At 43.3% G+C, this 16,489-nt stretch overlaps 1 protein-coding gene across 3 annotated transcripts in view; it reads right to left on the bottom strand.

The window, feature by feature from the left end:
- LOC119379003 (triple functional domain protein) overlaps positions 1 to 16,489 on the bottom strand; it is a 271,997-nt gene that overhangs the window by 188,891 nt on the left and 66,617 nt on the right. For all 3 annotated transcript variants that reach the window (XM_037648129.2, XM_049411836.1, XM_049411837.1), the window contains exons 26-31: positions 12,995 to 13,110; positions 3,591 to 3,767; positions 3,156 to 3,225; positions 2,990 to 3,079; positions 1,456 to 1,593; positions 1,283 to 1,360 (exon numbers count right to left, since the gene is read on the bottom strand). In XM_037648129.2, the coding sequence (XP_037504057.1) occupies positions 1,283 to 1,360; positions 1,456 to 1,593; positions 2,990 to 3,079; positions 3,156 to 3,225; positions 3,591 to 3,767; positions 12,995 to 13,110 (669 nt within the window). The remainder of the gene's footprint in view (positions 1 to 1,282; positions 1,361 to 1,455; positions 1,594 to 2,989; positions 3,080 to 3,155; positions 3,226 to 3,590; positions 3,768 to 12,994; positions 13,111 to 16,489) is intronic.

Here is a 16,489-nt window from a genome sequence, read left to right as displayed (position 1 = left end):
AGGCATGTCATTTATAGCATGATTTACATGACACTGGCTTGGTGCGCTTCCGGCCATTTTGTTAACTGGATACACACCAAAATTGCTATGGCATGACATAAGTGCATGACGAACATAAACGACAGGTTATGCATTGGATATACCAGAATGTACGTCTCATTGTATTAAAGATTGTACATGCATGAATGCATTACAACCATGCGATATACGGTGAACTAGATGTCATGACATGAATGGCTTCGTTTGCCTCAAAGACAAACAAGGCAATGTATGCAGCTCTTTGCTGGCTGCTTCGCATTACATCGATTCCCACAGTGCATGGGATCTGCCGGATTTTTTTACACTGGTCTCAATCGCATGGCCTGCCTAGCTATCATATGCAGCAGATCTGCAGCTCAGCAAGTCAACCTTACTACTTGGCCTAAGCTTTTGATACCAATACCTACTGGCCACTGCAGACACCACATTATGGCCCACATAGAGCTGTTACCACGTATGCGACCTAACATTTTACTTACATTTGAATTAGACTACGAGCAATAGTTGCTTGCTCTCGCCAATGCAAAAGATATATGGCTAAGAAGCTTCCAACAGGCATTGCTATTTACTCTAAGATGGCTAATATTGCTTTCGGTTGCTTTAACTGCTTGCTGCAACCGCACGAAATAGTGGTTTGACAGTAAATAATATGCATAATGTTTTCCACATTCCTGCTTGCGTATACAGAAACATGCTTCTTTTTATGCAGAGCTAACCTGACCTTCAACAGTTAACTTTGCAACTGTTTTTCAACTTGAATACATCATTTGCTAGCTTCTCAGTATTTTTGCATAACAAAGAAGTAATTTACAAGTGCACAGCACAACTTGTTCTTGCTTGCCATGTAGTCCTTACATACTGTAAGAATGTGCCCCTTCATACTTTCGTAATTTCAGCGCAAGACCCATGACAAAAGGCTATCTTGATGCAAGTAGACACACACACAAATGTTTTGTTTGTAGCTTTGGGTAAAGTGAGTCATTTCTTTTAAAGCTGGAACATAGGCACACATACTTACTTAAAAAACTGTCTTCAGTGGCTTATTATTCTGTGAATGTGTGTCACAAAAACTGTGTAACATATGCATCATCCTTTCAGAGTATAAATATTCCTGGAGGCAAGTCCGTATACAAAGCTAACCAGTTTCGCAGTTAGCATGAAAATTCAAACCGAGTTTTTAAGTTTCATGATAATCATTTTCAACAACGTTCCACTGCAATACAAGAGAAAAGTACAAGCTTACATCACAGCCATCCAAAAGGCTCAAATGCATAGCATCGTTTGCCTTCTTTGGTACATTCAACATCACTTCAAGCCCATCCTGCAAAAAAAGAAGGAGGGGGGGGGGCATGAGATAGTGTGTGAGGATTCAGGTAACACACATATCAAAGGAGGGCTGATGGGATGACCACTAACCCGTATTTCACCCTGTACACCGTCTTCACAGCATGCTAGCAGATCCTTTAAAAGCAGCTGGTACTTTGTTATCCGCTGCACTGGTTTAATCAGATATGCCGGGATGGGATGAGGAACTCCATGCCTGTGTTGTACTTCCTGAAATTGTTTAACAAAGACTTGATAAGAAATAAGAATTGAAACTAAGAATAAAAATAGGCAAAGAAAGTTAACATGAACAACTGTGCATCATTATCATGTAACATTAATTACAAAAGTTAATTTTAAAAAAAGGAAAAAAAGACAAAGCCTGTACAATAAACAATTCATATCACACTACATTATTTATTTAAAAGGCTGTTCTTCTTTAGTGATTTTTTAAAATGAGGTAAAGAGAAGAATTCCATTTTAATAGCGCAGAACAAGGCTGCCATTTCACTGTAAATAGCAAGTGCTTCAGCCAACAAAAATAAAAAAAAACGTCTGAGCGAAATAAGAAGGTTTTAATATTTTTCAATCCATGGACATAAAATTCTGGGCGAGATCTTTGTTCGTCAACGAGAAAAAAGCATGGTAACTAAGTTGAGCGTGAATAAATCAACAGCTTTGAGCAGTTTATTCTTTGTGCATATGATAATATTATAATCTTGCCTAAAGTTAGAAATAATGTGCAGAACTAGGTTTTGTGCCTGCTGAACTGATAATAAATGACACTGCGTCACCATAAGCAGCAATATGACCATTAATGAATGCATAACGAAGCGAAACGAGAGCAGAAGTACACAGATAAGGCTTACTTTCATGAGTGCTCTAACACACACACAAAAAAAAAGTTTTTTTCTAAGCTTGTGAAATGTATTTATGAAATTTTAGTTCCTGATTGAGGTAAATAGCAAGAAATTAAACACAGACACTAGTCAAAAATAAAAAGTAAATCAGGGGAAACCCGAGGTGAAAATGGCAGTCTTCTTTCACGGAAATGAAAAGCCATGAATTTAGCATTGTTTGGTTTTAACATTGAGCAATTACTGTGACAAAAAGTAGCAATGTTGGCGAATGAACTGTTTAATTAATGCGTAAGCATATAACATGCACTGCGTATTATTCTTGTCGTCATTGCCGCTGGAGACAAAAAATATGACAAAAAGAGTAGTAGGCAGGTTGGAACAATTCTGAAACCAGCACTATGAGATCGTGTTGCAAACTGCAGAGGTGAATAATCTGCACTACCTTCTTATTACAACTACTTCAATTTGAATTATTTACTGAGTTGAACGTCCAAAATTAACACATGGGTACGAATTATGCTGAAAAGCAACAAGGTAAAGCTATGGAAAAACTTGAATTCTTCAAAGCACATACAATGCATTGTATGCACACATTTTTCAAGTTCCACCCCGACCACAATGTGGCTACAGCCACCAGAAATCAAGTTAACAACTCATGCTTGACATCATGCCCACTGAGCCAATGTATAATAGGTTTCTTGACTCTCAGCGAGAAAGGCACTAATGTTAGCAAACAGTGAAGATGAAGAAAAAGAAACAGTACTCACCTCAAAAAATGTGCCAGCATGTTGAATAAGCAAGGCATTTGACTCTGGTTTGTTTTTACAATATTTCACATAAATTTCAAACTTTTGTGCCTGTAAAAGAAGGAGCAAGAAAATTGAAAGCCAAAGCATAAGAAATAGGCATTAAATGTACAATGCAAAAACTCACCCATGTCACAAAGCAGTGACCAACATCTTCAGGCATAGTTTCATACTTTTCAAGCTCCTTCAAGAATATACTGAAAATGTGCAAATCAGGCTTGTGAGAAAAAGCGTTTAAGGCTACAATGCAGCTTCCAAGTCTAAAAAGCACAACAAATCAATAATCAGCATTGGAAAAGGCATCAATAAAAAAAAATCTGGTCCTGATGGCAGCTGTACACCACAAAATGAGTTCTGGGGCCTAATTATATCATGACTCTTTCTTCCTAAATTTTCTGCTTTTCAACAGTTGCTGGTAAACCAAAGGGATCGACGACTCAGCATGATTGACGATAAAAAGAGAGTCCAGTAAAATAGAAAGATTAGAATCGTGACAAAATATGTCCTTGACCACACACATAGAAATAGGCTAAGCAGATAATGTCAGAAATACATCACTCACCTATTGTGAAACTCAAATATCTCCTCCATGTTGCCAAATAATACATGCTCTTTGCCGACAATGCCCAGGGGTCTGTTCACCTCTGGGTTCCTCAGTTCTGCCATGTAGGTATGAATGCACGTCTCTAGGTCCTTCACATAGGTCCTTTCTGTTTGCAGCAGCTCGGCCATTATAAACCTGCGAGGAAAAAAAAATCAAGGCCAGAGAGGAAGCTTGAATTAAAGGGACCGACAACTGGCCCGAACGGGTGATTAGATCCTGGTGGAAATGAAAAGGCCGTGAATTACAGTGACAGATTCCATAATACTTTTCGCGATCTGAGTAGGATTTATATTTTTACATCGCGTTTAAAAGTAACAAAAACCGGTATGTTGCGCAGCCTAGCGCGAGCGCCATGAACCAGACGTATGCAGTCTTACGCACTTTGTTGTACGTGGGCTGAAAGAACGAGGGCTGAAAATTTGAATATGTATGTTATTGTCAATTCCCGTTTGTTTCTAAGGTAAAAGAAGTAAAGCATGAGATACGGCGCTGCTTTCGCGGCTTCCAGTGAAACTGAGGCTGCGGCGCCTGTGCGCGGCGTCCGGCGGCGTTTCCCGTGTAGCTCGACTCTCGTCTGCTCTCGTCGTATTGGACTTTTGAAGAGTAGCACGCGAGTTTGCGCTTCTGCTCGCAAAATGCCATCGACTTACTGTTCTGTGGAGGATTGCTACCACTTCATGAACGGCACTGCTGGTGTATCCTACCACTTGTTTCGTTTTCGGAGGCTTAGCTTGGCTTGGCTTGACTAAAATGTGATAAAGCTACCTGTGTACGGCCAAAGTACTTCTATAAGAAGCCCCAGAAAAACGCTATAACTATTGTAAAATAATTTAATAGTCTAGAAAGCAGTAGTCGCGGCACTGCAGGCTTTGCAAACATAACATTGCCTTTTTATACTTGGGGCATAACTTGTCACCACTGCTGGCGTATAATCGCTATCGCGCTCACCTCTCACTGTTTGCAGCATGGGATATTAAGACTGCATAATTGCTGCAGATCGAAAAACACCGATTACAAATGTTTTACGGCGTTCTCCTCGTTACCACTCTGTAATTAGAAGCTCTGACCGGTAAGCTTCCCGTTGCACTCAAGAAAACGGGTAACACAAAAGTTGGTTGTCGGTCCCTTTAATCTATTATATGCCACATTACTTCACTGGGATGTTACTTGAAAAATGCCAGAGGTTAAATTTAAAGTTTATTTGTAAGTAATGACACTTCATGACAAAAGCAAATATGGATGTTTGAGTATTAACTGAATCACCTGCTCTCCACTAAGTCCGATGAATGCGCTACATCAAAAACCATCGCATGCCACAAAAACAAAAGAGCTGCGGTCTAAAATTGCATGAAAACAAGACAACAACTTCAATTATGATACCTTTGTCTATGGCACCCACGTTTTGTGTCATTGCGCGCCTAATTAAAAAATGATGAAGACCCGTTACAGGCGCCAACTTTATCATAGAAGAGCCACACATCTTTCTAGAGCTGATAGCAGTGCCCTTACCGAAAAAAATACTTTCATCTCTGGGAAATGCGCCTATTATTTCGGATTGATTTTGCTGAAAATTTACTCTATCCTTTACAGAGTCCAGACTAGCTTCTTTAGAGTTCGGTATCACAGAGAGTGGGCACTATACGACATCCCCAAACAAGCAGTGACATCCTTTTCTTTTTCTTGCCAATCGAGATCACTTGCATAATATTAGCCTTATCGGTGATGTACGCTTCCTGAATATGTAATCGTGGTTAATTGCATGTTAACCAAGTGCTCATTGCATTTGTTGCTACTTGACACGCGGCAATAACAAAAAAAGAAAAACCAAACCAGGCACTAAAACATAGCATGCATGGCACTAAATGCGTAACTACGCCTGACTGCGCTGCATAGAGATGGCCAAGCAGTGGGCGATACGATGTGCCCGAGTGCATCATAACGCCCACTGTTCCACTGCCCTCTCCACCACTCCAAAGGCAATGAGAGCATTGAGGTGTGCCCTTTCCCCACAATGACTGCAGGAAAACATGCTGCTCCACCTCAGTGGCCCGCTCTCTGTCATGCGGCAAGTGATTTGAAAAATGCGTTCACAAGAAGCACATGCAAGTCAACCATGAGCACTGACACCAGCAGAAGTTTTAATTTATTGCCTTGGATTCCTTTGTCACAGCAGTGAAACTTCATTAAATTGAAATTGCAAACAAACATGCTTCGTTATAGTGAGGTCAAAAATACCTACTGCTCTATGGACATGAAGTTAGAAAAGCTGAAATATTACTTCATTATCCTGATATTAACGAGAACTAACAGAAAATAATGTGAAAGAAAGTATAGGGGATGTTATTTGTAACAATTGGGATATAAATGGGATGAAGGTAAAGTGGAGGAAAAGATAACTTGCCGCCGGCAGGGACCGAACATGCGACCTTCGAATAACGCGTCCAATGCTCTACCCCGTAAAGTTGGGCGAGTTGGTGATAATTCATGTTTACATGGGAAGCAGCGCACTTAGACAAGGCACGACAAGGAACGAAGAAAGACAGGACGACCACTGCACTCGCAACTAGTTTATTTCGAAGAAAACACAGTTAATATACATACGTGCAGGTGTACCACGTGTGCAGGTGTACCACGCAGGTGTATTACTGATGATAATGACGAAATGGAATTTGTCAACAAATGTGGCGTGTCAGTAGGAACTTTTCTTGAAATACTATCCTTTGTCGAATCGAATGGGGAATTGTACAAACAAAAGTCTGGAATATGTATAGGGTCAAAGGTGGCTCCAGTAATGAGCACAATTTTCTTGGGATGCGTGAACCAAAAAATTGAGGCAAACCTAAATGGCCTTGCAATGAAAATATTTCGTTATGTGGATGACTATTTGGTTTTTGTAAAACATAGTGTGCTTGACAGAGCGGTAGGAGATATCTTAAAAGTGTTCAAGGAATGCACAGGGGGCTAGAATTTACCTGGGAAGTGCCAAGCGACGGGCAACTTCAGTTTTTAGATTTGACGTTAACACGTAGGCCGGACCATGTGTGCTGGTCATACAGTCCGCGATCAGAAAAGCCCCTGCTCAACTACTCTTCCGGGCACTCAAAAACAATAAAAAATGGCATAGTCTACTCGTGCCTGCGCACAGCTTTGGCCAAGTCATGTCCGGAAAGAATTAATTAAAGTTTCAATAAACAGGTTGTTAGATTGACAAGTTCTGGTTACGAGGAGCATGTTCTGCGTAGAACAGCGCAGAAGTTAGTTCGTAATGTGCGCACAGGCCTGTCTATGACGCAGCCGAAAAAAGACAGGGATTCTGAAGAAAATAAGAAGAAATTTGTCTCGATACCCTATGCGCACAAAACAGCACACAATCTAAAGAAGGTTGGCAGCAGGTATGGCTTAAATGTCGTGTTTTCTGCGCCAAACAAACTCGGGAAAATATGTGCCAAGCTGGATCGTAAATTTTTGACAAAAAAGGATCGTTTTCAGTGCAACATTAAACATGCTTCTCCGTTTGTAGAGTGTAAGACTGCAGTTGTTTATTGTTTGCCTATGTCATGTAGAAAGATGTACATCGGTCAGACTAGCCGTAGCGTTAACACAAGGCTGTCTGAACACAAGAGGTCACTAACAAATAATGCATATTCTCGCATTAGACGGCATTGCTTGGAGTGTGGTTGCAAGCCGCTGTTATCTGAAACGGAAATACTTTCCAATCACAAGGATCAGCTGACCAGGGAAGTGATCGAGGCTTTCCATATCACAAAAAGAAAAGATGATTGCATCAGCCAAGCATCCGTAGTTCTGAGCGATAGCAAAGTGTCTTTTTTGGAAAATCATCGAAAACCGTTGTAACTTGAAAGTCATGGTCACATGTGGTACACGTGCATGTATGTATATTAACTATGTTTTCTTCGACATAAACTAGTTGCGAGTGCAGCGGTCGTCCTGTCTTTCTTCGTTCCTTGTCATGCCTTGTCTAAATGTGCTGCTTCCCACGTAAACACGATGCTCTGCCACTGAGCTATGGCGACGGTCATCCCCCCGTCCACTTCATGAGTATATATATGAGCATTTAAACCTAGGAGTGTTAGTCAGCGCTGATCGCAGCCACGGCGGCGAGTGTGGAACAGACTTTATCTGCTTTTTGGCGTCATGCAGCACGTGATCTTTTCACGAGCTGGCAGCCGACCAATAATCCCTCGCATACTACCTAAAGGCATCAAGTCTGCCAGAATGAGACCCTCGCTATGAATAAAGGAAAGAAGATGACTTGTGTCTAATAAAAAAAAACGAGCCCTTAAAAGTCATCTTCTTTCCTTCATTCATTACCCTGAGAAATTTATTATATCAAAGCTTAACTCTATTTGAAACCATGCTCAAAATAATATAACTCCCCCCCCTGCCTTTTCGCACATCACTTTGGTGGAAAGCTTAACCACCAGATAACTTCATGTGCAGGAAGACCTGTCTCTCAATAACTTAGGAACAAATATGTGAGCAGACTGAAGTAAGTCACCTTACTGACACTCGTATCACCACAATTTGTGGCAACTGTCTCGCTGTTTCAGTGCCTCCAATGAAGCATAATTTCAGTCAATTTGCTAGTTTCAGCTCAACTTGTTGCTGAAAGTTTTGCACCCAACAAAAAAGTGTAATCAGCACAGCTTTTGCACTACTGCAAACATCAAAAGTAAAAAATAATGGAATGATTTGGTAACTGGCAGTACTGGTGGTGAGGGCACAATAACTTTCTTGCAGTCTTTCTTTCTGTACTTTGGAGCAGGTAATTCTGCATCTGGGAGCACCATAGATCATGTAATTTCACATTTTGGAGTACACTGGAGAAGCAACTTGCACTTACATTCAAACATCACAATAATTATTGTAGGGTTGTTACGAAGGGTTAGATACATATCTCGATTCGTTGCAAATCTCACAGGAAAAAAAATTAGGGCAGCTACGCACTAGCGTTGCGAAGACTGAGGAAACAGCGTAGCTTTGGCGTTCCCCTCCTCCTAACCTGCACTTCTCTTTGCCACCCCTTGCTATACTATACAAGACTATGCTATGCTTCACCCTCGGATATAACAATGAACAACGATGGCACCGTCCACTTTTGTATGCTTTCTATGGTAAAATAAACCGCCTATGACAGTGATGCTACCGAAGACTTCTATTTGGGGCAATTTTTGGAGCAGCAAAATTCTCTCCACTCCTCATCACCCTCACATCCCTCCTCACCCACACTTCCCTTTCCCATCCCTTGCTACACTATACCATACAAGACTATGCTATGCTTCACACTCTTCCCTCCTCCTCACGCACACAGGCTTTCTGTTTATTTATCTTTCTCTCTCTATTTCTTTGTTTCTCTCTTTTTCTCTGCGTTTCTCTCTGTTTTTCTTTTCTCTCTCTTTCTTCTTTTCTCTTTCTCTTTCTATCTTTATCTCGTTCTCTTGCCCATAGCAACACTATCATATGGCTCCCAAGAATGCTTGTTCTGTTAGCGTGCCTGGATAGCCGAGTGGTTAAAACACTGACCTTCGGACCATGGGTACCCGGGTTCGAATTCCGCCTCACCAAGAAATTTTTATTTTATTTTATTTACTTATTCTCCTCTTCCTCCTCCTCTCCACTTCTCTTCTTATCTTTTCCTTCCTACAACACGCTGCTAGGCGACACACGGTTACATTTTTAAAAAAGCAAGAAAAGAATTCATATATGGACCCTCCTACTCACGGTGTCAAAAGAAACAGGACTTTATTCTCTTTTTTTTCTTTTTTTTTTTTGTAATGGCAAGTGTGATAGCTATATGCTTGCACGTGCTGGTGGAAGCAACTATGAAAAACCTCTTCTGAATGGAAATTCATGGATAAAATATTTTAGAAGTGTAGGCATGTTCCCACCATTCGCGTTGCTCTTCTATGGACGCAAAATTCCATTTTGTTCTATATATGTCTTGCTAGGCTTCCCCGATTTCATTCCGAAATGTCAAGTACAGACTGTCACAATCGACTGTCTCAACAATCATCCGCTCCGCTACCAAGCTGACTGAGAGTGGGTTCAATGGCATGGACAGAAGCAACTATGAAAAACCTCTTCTGAATGGAGATTCATGGATAAAATATTTTAGAAGTGTAGGCATGTTCCCACCGTTCACGTTGCTCTTCTATGGACGCAAAATTCCATTTTGTTCTATATATGTCTTGCTAGGCTTCCCCGATTTCATTCCGAAATGTCAAGTACGGACTGTCACAATCGACTGTCTCAACAATCATCCGCTCCGCTACCAAGCTGACTGAGAGTGGGTTCAATGGCATGGACAGTGGGAATCGCAACAGATTTCGACAGGGCGCTAACAAAGAAGTTGAAGACGCCTTGTTCAAATGGTTCTTGGACACTCATGCCATGAGCATGCCCATCAGCGGGCCAATTCTGGCCGCAAAAGCAGCCAGAATTCTCCGAATTGTCTTTGAGGAATTGTCAGAATTGTCTTTTTTTTCTCAACCCCCTTATAACAATTATCGGTTAAAGGGGTCATGAAGCACCCCTTGGGCTTGTTGAAAGAACACATCCTGGAGAAAGCTGACACGGCTATGAACTGCTCTGCCAAATATTACAGTCGTGCGCGCCGCGTAAAGGCCAAGCAGACCGAGAAGTTGCCATTTCCTCAGGCGCCCTCTTTTCAAACAGAGGCCGGTTCTCACTCTCGTCGGTGGGCGGGGCGTCTGCCCGTTGACGTCGCGGATCTGCCTGTTCACGTCGCAAGAGACATAGCATCCTCATTGGCCGATAGCAGACTTAAATCGAGAGCGGCGTTCGGATCAGATGCGCTTCTTGCCACGGGGTGCCGCCACTTGCCCGCGCCGCACTCCTCAGTACACGGTAGCCGCACTCGCGCACACGAATCACAGCGGGAGAGTGATCGCGTTTCATGACGCGCACTGACGTAACTTCTTTCCCCCGTGCCATCCCTCCCTGTGTAGCTTCCAGTGCGCTCGTCGGCACGAGAAAAGAGAGAAAGCGCTGAGAGCGTGCGCCAAACCCCCGTAACTCCGCTCATTCTTGATGGATTCGAGAAATTTTTGCGGCAATCGATTCGGGAGGCAGTAAACTCCGATACCGAGGTCATTAGATTATTACTTGGAAAAGTGGTTCATGACCCCTTTAAGTAGACTGCACTGTATACAGAGTGTTTCAAGAAATGTGCCCAAAAATCCTAAAAATCGAGTGAAATGCAATATTTACTCGCTGCCTTCATAATTGATTTTTCTGTTGCAGCAGTCATCTTAACAAGACTATGTACACCAATTACAGCACTAATTAAGATATTAAATTAACTTTAATTAGTCGAGACAGGCAGTTGGATGAAATTGGAGAACTGGAGCACTTGCTGCGAAGAGCCCATTGTCGCTTTGAGATTTCCAAAGCGGCCACTGGTAATTTTAGCACAGTGACAAGATCTTCTCAATTTCACCGACGAAACTGAAACACGAAATAGCGCTACTGCTTCCAGAAACGGCACGTCCAGAAAAGCGAGCGTCATTATATCAACCATCAATCTACTTCGCTTTGTGACTGCGAGGGCTGCGCTTCCAATTCTAGCACACATAGCACACATAAAAGAACTAACACTACTGAAATCGTTCGTTGTCTTGAACAGTGAAGTCATTCTGGTCGTCTGTTAGTTGTGCACATCAGCACTCTGGTTTCAGTTTTGCTGGTGAATGAGGGTAGAGTTTCATAACTCCACAATAATTACCAGCGGTCGATTTTTAGAAATAGTAAAGCAGCAATGGGCTCTTTGTCAGAAGGCCTTCAATTCTCCAATTTGACCAGCCGTGCATCTCCACTAATTAAAAAACTAATTAACTTAATTTTCTTCATTACTACAGTCGAGCCCGACTATATCGAACCCGTTTATATCAAATTATCCCGTATATCGAACAATTTCTAAACACGGTAAATTTACATTGAGAATATATAGCAAAAGTTACTGTTACATCGAACGAAAATAGCAACGACAACCGATATATCAAACTCCATGTGCCTCAAAAGTGCCCCAGCAAGTTGGCTTTCCCTCGCGGTGGCGGGGAAAACTGCCGGCGCCACCCTAGAAAAAAGTGGTTTAGACCCGGTTGTGCACGGGCGAACACCCCCCTGCAAGAAATGATCCTGGCCCGCTCGCAGTGCTTACAGCCAATCAGAGGCCGCCGTGCTTTCTCCGAGGTACAGAGGCGGTAGAAGTGAGCGCCATTTTTTCTTTCTTTATGCTTGTATGCCTGCTGCTGCCTGTTTTCCTCGAGTCCTCATTCAGCGTGGTCCGTGCTGGTGGTGTTGCCTGTTGGTGCTCTGTGAACCTTCGTGTCGGCAGGGAGCTTAAGATCGACTTGCTCGGAGCTCTTTCTATGTTGAGTAGATCGTGGGCAGATGTCACGAAGGAGACGATCCAGAACTGCTTTAGGCGTGCCGGCTTCCGCATGCCTGGTGATGACACCCCAAATTCCGATGACAGCACTGAAAACACTGCAGGTGTTTCCGCCGAAGTTTGGAGCGAGCTGGCAGAGTTCCCGGGAGCTATCGACGGATCGACATTCGACGAGTTCGTCAGTGCGGACGATGATGTCGCCATCATGGGTGAGCTACAAGATGAGGACTACGTTGCAGACGTCGTGCCGACCACGAGCCAAAGCGACAACAATAAGGAAATTGACGATGGCCCATTGTCTACATCCTCCGAAGTGATTAGTGCACTTGCGTTGGTCCGGCGCTATTGCGTGAATGTGGAAGGTTGCAGCCTCAGCTGCTCCGACTCGTTGGACAACGTGGAGGCGTGTGTGCTGTCGCAGGCAGCGAAGTCATTGACACAGAAGAAAATCCAGGACTATTTTGTTCCAAAGTAGGGCACGCAAGTAAGCCACCATATTAATAAAGTACTTTTCTTATTGTTATGTGCCTTTGTGTCAAAATCCTATAGCGGGCCTATATCGAATTATGCCATATATCGAACTAATAAACGTTTTTTTGGCGAGTTCGATATACCCGGGTTCGACTGTATTGTCATTAATGCCTTCTAGCCATCTTAAGATGTCTCTGTTACAGAAAAAGTAATTATGAAGGCGGAGAGCAAATATTCCAGTTTGTTTATTTTGAGGATTTTTTTTACACATTTCTTGAAACACCCTGTACATATCATACAATGGATGTAAAAAATTTGCTGGGGGGTGGGGTCTCTGAACCCCTTCTCCTGAAAGTAATGCAGTATGGGTTGTTTCAGAGGTTACTGGTAGGAAAAACAATGCTATTAAGCAAGCATACAAAGCCAAAATATGAGGCAAAATAAACATGCCACAGCTTACTCTTTTCTTCGTGCACTCTTGCGCTTTTCTTCATTGAGTTCCTTCACTGCTGACTCTTTCACCTTACTTTCTAAATTTGGATCACTGTTGCGGTCTAGAGAAAGCTCCTTGGTTTCCTGAAAAAAATTAAACAAGAATATTTGTTGTATTTCATAAAAACCTTAATATAGCAAAAGGCTGACATCCTCCTGTTACAGCGGCATAAAAAAAGAGCTCAATATTAGTAAAAATAGGCAGCTGCTTTTAGCTTTTGCGATAAAGGCCATTATTTGCAGCCATGCCTTCTGCTCGATTCTTTGGTGGTGCTCATGGCAATCTCATCCCATTAAATTGGAAAGACCATTGCACTGGCCACTGACGAAGTGTGAAAAGCATGACAAGGAATTGGCGTTGGAAGAGGCACCACAGCAAGATAGCAGCCATTTGCACTCTACATTCATCATACACAAAAACACCAGAATTCCAATAAAATGGCTTCCACTTCTTTTTTACAGCGAAGCTATATATGACTCGTTGGTGGGATGTCTTCACGTCTGGAGACTGGAAATCTCAAAAATAAATAAATAGAACAAAATTTTCCCTGGCAAGGCTGGATTTAAACTCGCGCCCCACACTCCAGTCTTAAGCACTGGGCTACACACCTATGCTCGCAGAAAGTGAATATATCTTAACAATATGAAGAAAAGCTCTCAGAAATAAATGAATAAACCAAAATAAATTTCCTGGTGGTGCTGGACTTGAACCTGGACCCCCACGCTCCAAAGGCGAGTGTCTTGACCACTGGGCTACACACACATTTTTAACTATTTCACTCGCGTTGACGAGTATAGTCGTCATCAACAAAAATTGGTCTCACATGGAAACAATGACAGCTGTACTTGTCATAGTTGTGTTTCTTGACGCGGGATGGCCACACTTGTCCATGTTTTGCCATTAATGCCACAGCTCTCGTTTTATTGCCATCTTTCATTGTATTGCCATGCAGTAAAGCCACCTTCGAGTTATCTTTTTACGTAATTATCGTGAAATAAAGGAACCCCACTGAATTGAAAAAATGGCACCGTTTTCTTTAGAAGAAGAAAGCTCTACAAATTGAGCTAAAAAATATTTCCGGTAACTTTAGTACGATTTTCTTCTATTTTCACGGAAGCGAAGGGGTTAAAGCAGTTTGCTGGGCTAGTTGGAATAGTGAACTTTGATGTATTTCCAGCACTTGAGCAAAATAGGCAAAAAAAAATCACAGTTTCACCGTAAGGGTGAAGCATGAATGCGATAGCAACAAATTGTAATGTTATACGAAGTAAGGCTGACAGCTAACTCAATTGGATCTGATATCGCGTAACCCTACGAAACACTGGTGTAAGAGAATATGGCCGCTCCAGGGAGCAATGCTCTTTTTGCACAGCCTCTTCGCATTGAGAGCACAGCACGTAGCACAGTATACGAGCCACCTGCTGATGCTTGCTGAGATAGCGCACGCGCCAGTGATTGCGACCGCTCCCTTAGAATCAAAGTTCACAGTTGCTGCTCAAGCGACTCCTCCCCCCCCCCCCCCCCGACCCTCGCGTTTTTTCGTGCTCGTTCAAGACGGCTGGTATGTTTCCTCTCTGCTTGAGCACTGGACGGCAGGTCTAACATGCGGAGGGATCTTATCGCATGCGTCCTCCGAGCGACGGAGATGGGCCGGCTCGTTTGATCTCGGCTTCAGTAGCGCTCGTCACCCCTGCTCGCATGCTTTTAACTGCGGGTAGAACATACGATGCGCGGGGGATGTTATCAATTTGGACTTTATATGGGACATGACGGCGACGGCGAAAACCCGTGGAGTGTCCATATAATTGCTATGACAATAAAACATGCAGACAGGGAAAGAAAAAGAGAGAGTAAGAACTAGAGCACTGCACGGGCCGATTTTTCCGGCCCGGGCCCGGCCCGGCCCGAAAACGCCATGCTCCGGCCCACCCGAGCCCGGCCCGGTGTTCTTAAATGTGGCCCGTACCCGGCCCGGGCCCGAAAGGTTCGGGCCCGGCCCGGCCCGGCCCGACCCGACCCGTTTCAGCTAGTTATGCCTTGAGCATAAAGGAGGCACTGTCTAACCTTCGGTTATTGCGAAGATACCTGCCACACACAAGATATTTTCTAGAGATTGTTTTGGGAACTTCTTTCAGTGTCACGACTTTCACTGGTACTGTGTATACTTTCGGTTAATTACGCCCGTAACACTCTTGCTAAATAATTGCAGGGCAATATACAATATAATTGGAGTCATAGCTGGCTGTTTCATGTACGCACGCAGTGCTAACTACGCAATCTTATTTTTGCATTTCAAAGAACGACTACAAAATATACCTTCATAAACTAAAAAAAAAACATGGCAGACATTTTTAGTTTAAGTTTTACATCAATTGCATACGAGCTAGGGCTGTTGAGTAAAAGTAGCAAGTCTGCGAACTTCAGCTATTGCACAATGCAATGAAAAAAAAAAAAACGTGCTCTAGCTGATTTTGGTAGGAATACACCGGGCTGGGCAGCGTTACATAAATTAAAGCTGTCGTGTTGACTCCTCCGCAGGCAACTGCACCCAACGTACACAACGTTTTCGTGTTCAAAACAAGAACGTTCTTTGTCCCACCCTTCTTCCCCGAGTCACCGCCACCGCAGTGCCATAGATCTGTCAAAGCGAGGCACACCCGTTAGAGAGCGAGCCACCGTCCTCGCTGTTCCCTGAAGATGGCTGTCTCGTCGTCTTCGTGTGACCGCCTTCGATCTTTGAAAATGTTACGCCTTAAAGCGAGACCGGACTAAGGACTTCCAAAACAACTGTCTACTAGAGCGCCGAAGTGAACCAGCCGGCGGCCTCTTTAGCGATCCCCGTCGACGTGACGTGTCGGGTGTCCGGAGCGTGATTATACAGATACGTATGAGACCCGGGCCTAATACGGGCCTGGCTCAGGCCCGAGCCCGACCCGAGCCCGAAGATCACGGGCCCGAGCCCGGCCCGGGCCCGATCCAACGATCCCTTACCCGGCCCGGCCCGGCCCGCGGGCCGGGCCGGGCCCGGGCTTTCGGGCCGGCCCGGGCCCGTGCAGTGCTCTAGTAAGAACATATCCATGCTTGCCAAAAGTGAATATATCTGAGCCATATGAATGCATTGTACACGCAGTGCAAAAGAAATGCAAAAGGAACACTTTCTATAAAGGCTTCATTGACTTTTGTAATAGTGGTATAAAAGCCCTCTGCAGGACAAGATGTAAAGCCAATGAGCAGAATCGCACAGATCAGGAAAATTCCGGCTTTGTGAAAATTTGATGCGAAACATGTGTTTCAATGCTTGCACGATCCACCTTTTAAATGCCAACTCGTGATTTTTGCACCACGTCGAGATAATGGCGATTCTATGTCCTTGAAGCGCTCCTGTCACACACCCAATAGTAGAAATTCCTGACAAATTAGAAAATAATATTAAATAAGCAAAAAGGCACGAAACCTCATTTT

Source organism: Rhipicephalus sanguineus, chromosome 1 (genome assembly GCF_013339695.2).
Source record: "Rhipicephalus sanguineus isolate Rsan-2018 chromosome 1, BIME_Rsan_1.4, whole genome shotgun sequence".
Lineage (NCBI taxonomy): Eukaryota > Metazoa > Arthropoda > Arachnida > Ixodida > Ixodidae > Rhipicephalus > Rhipicephalus sanguineus.
This window is presented reverse-complemented; position numbering and strand designations above follow the sequence as displayed.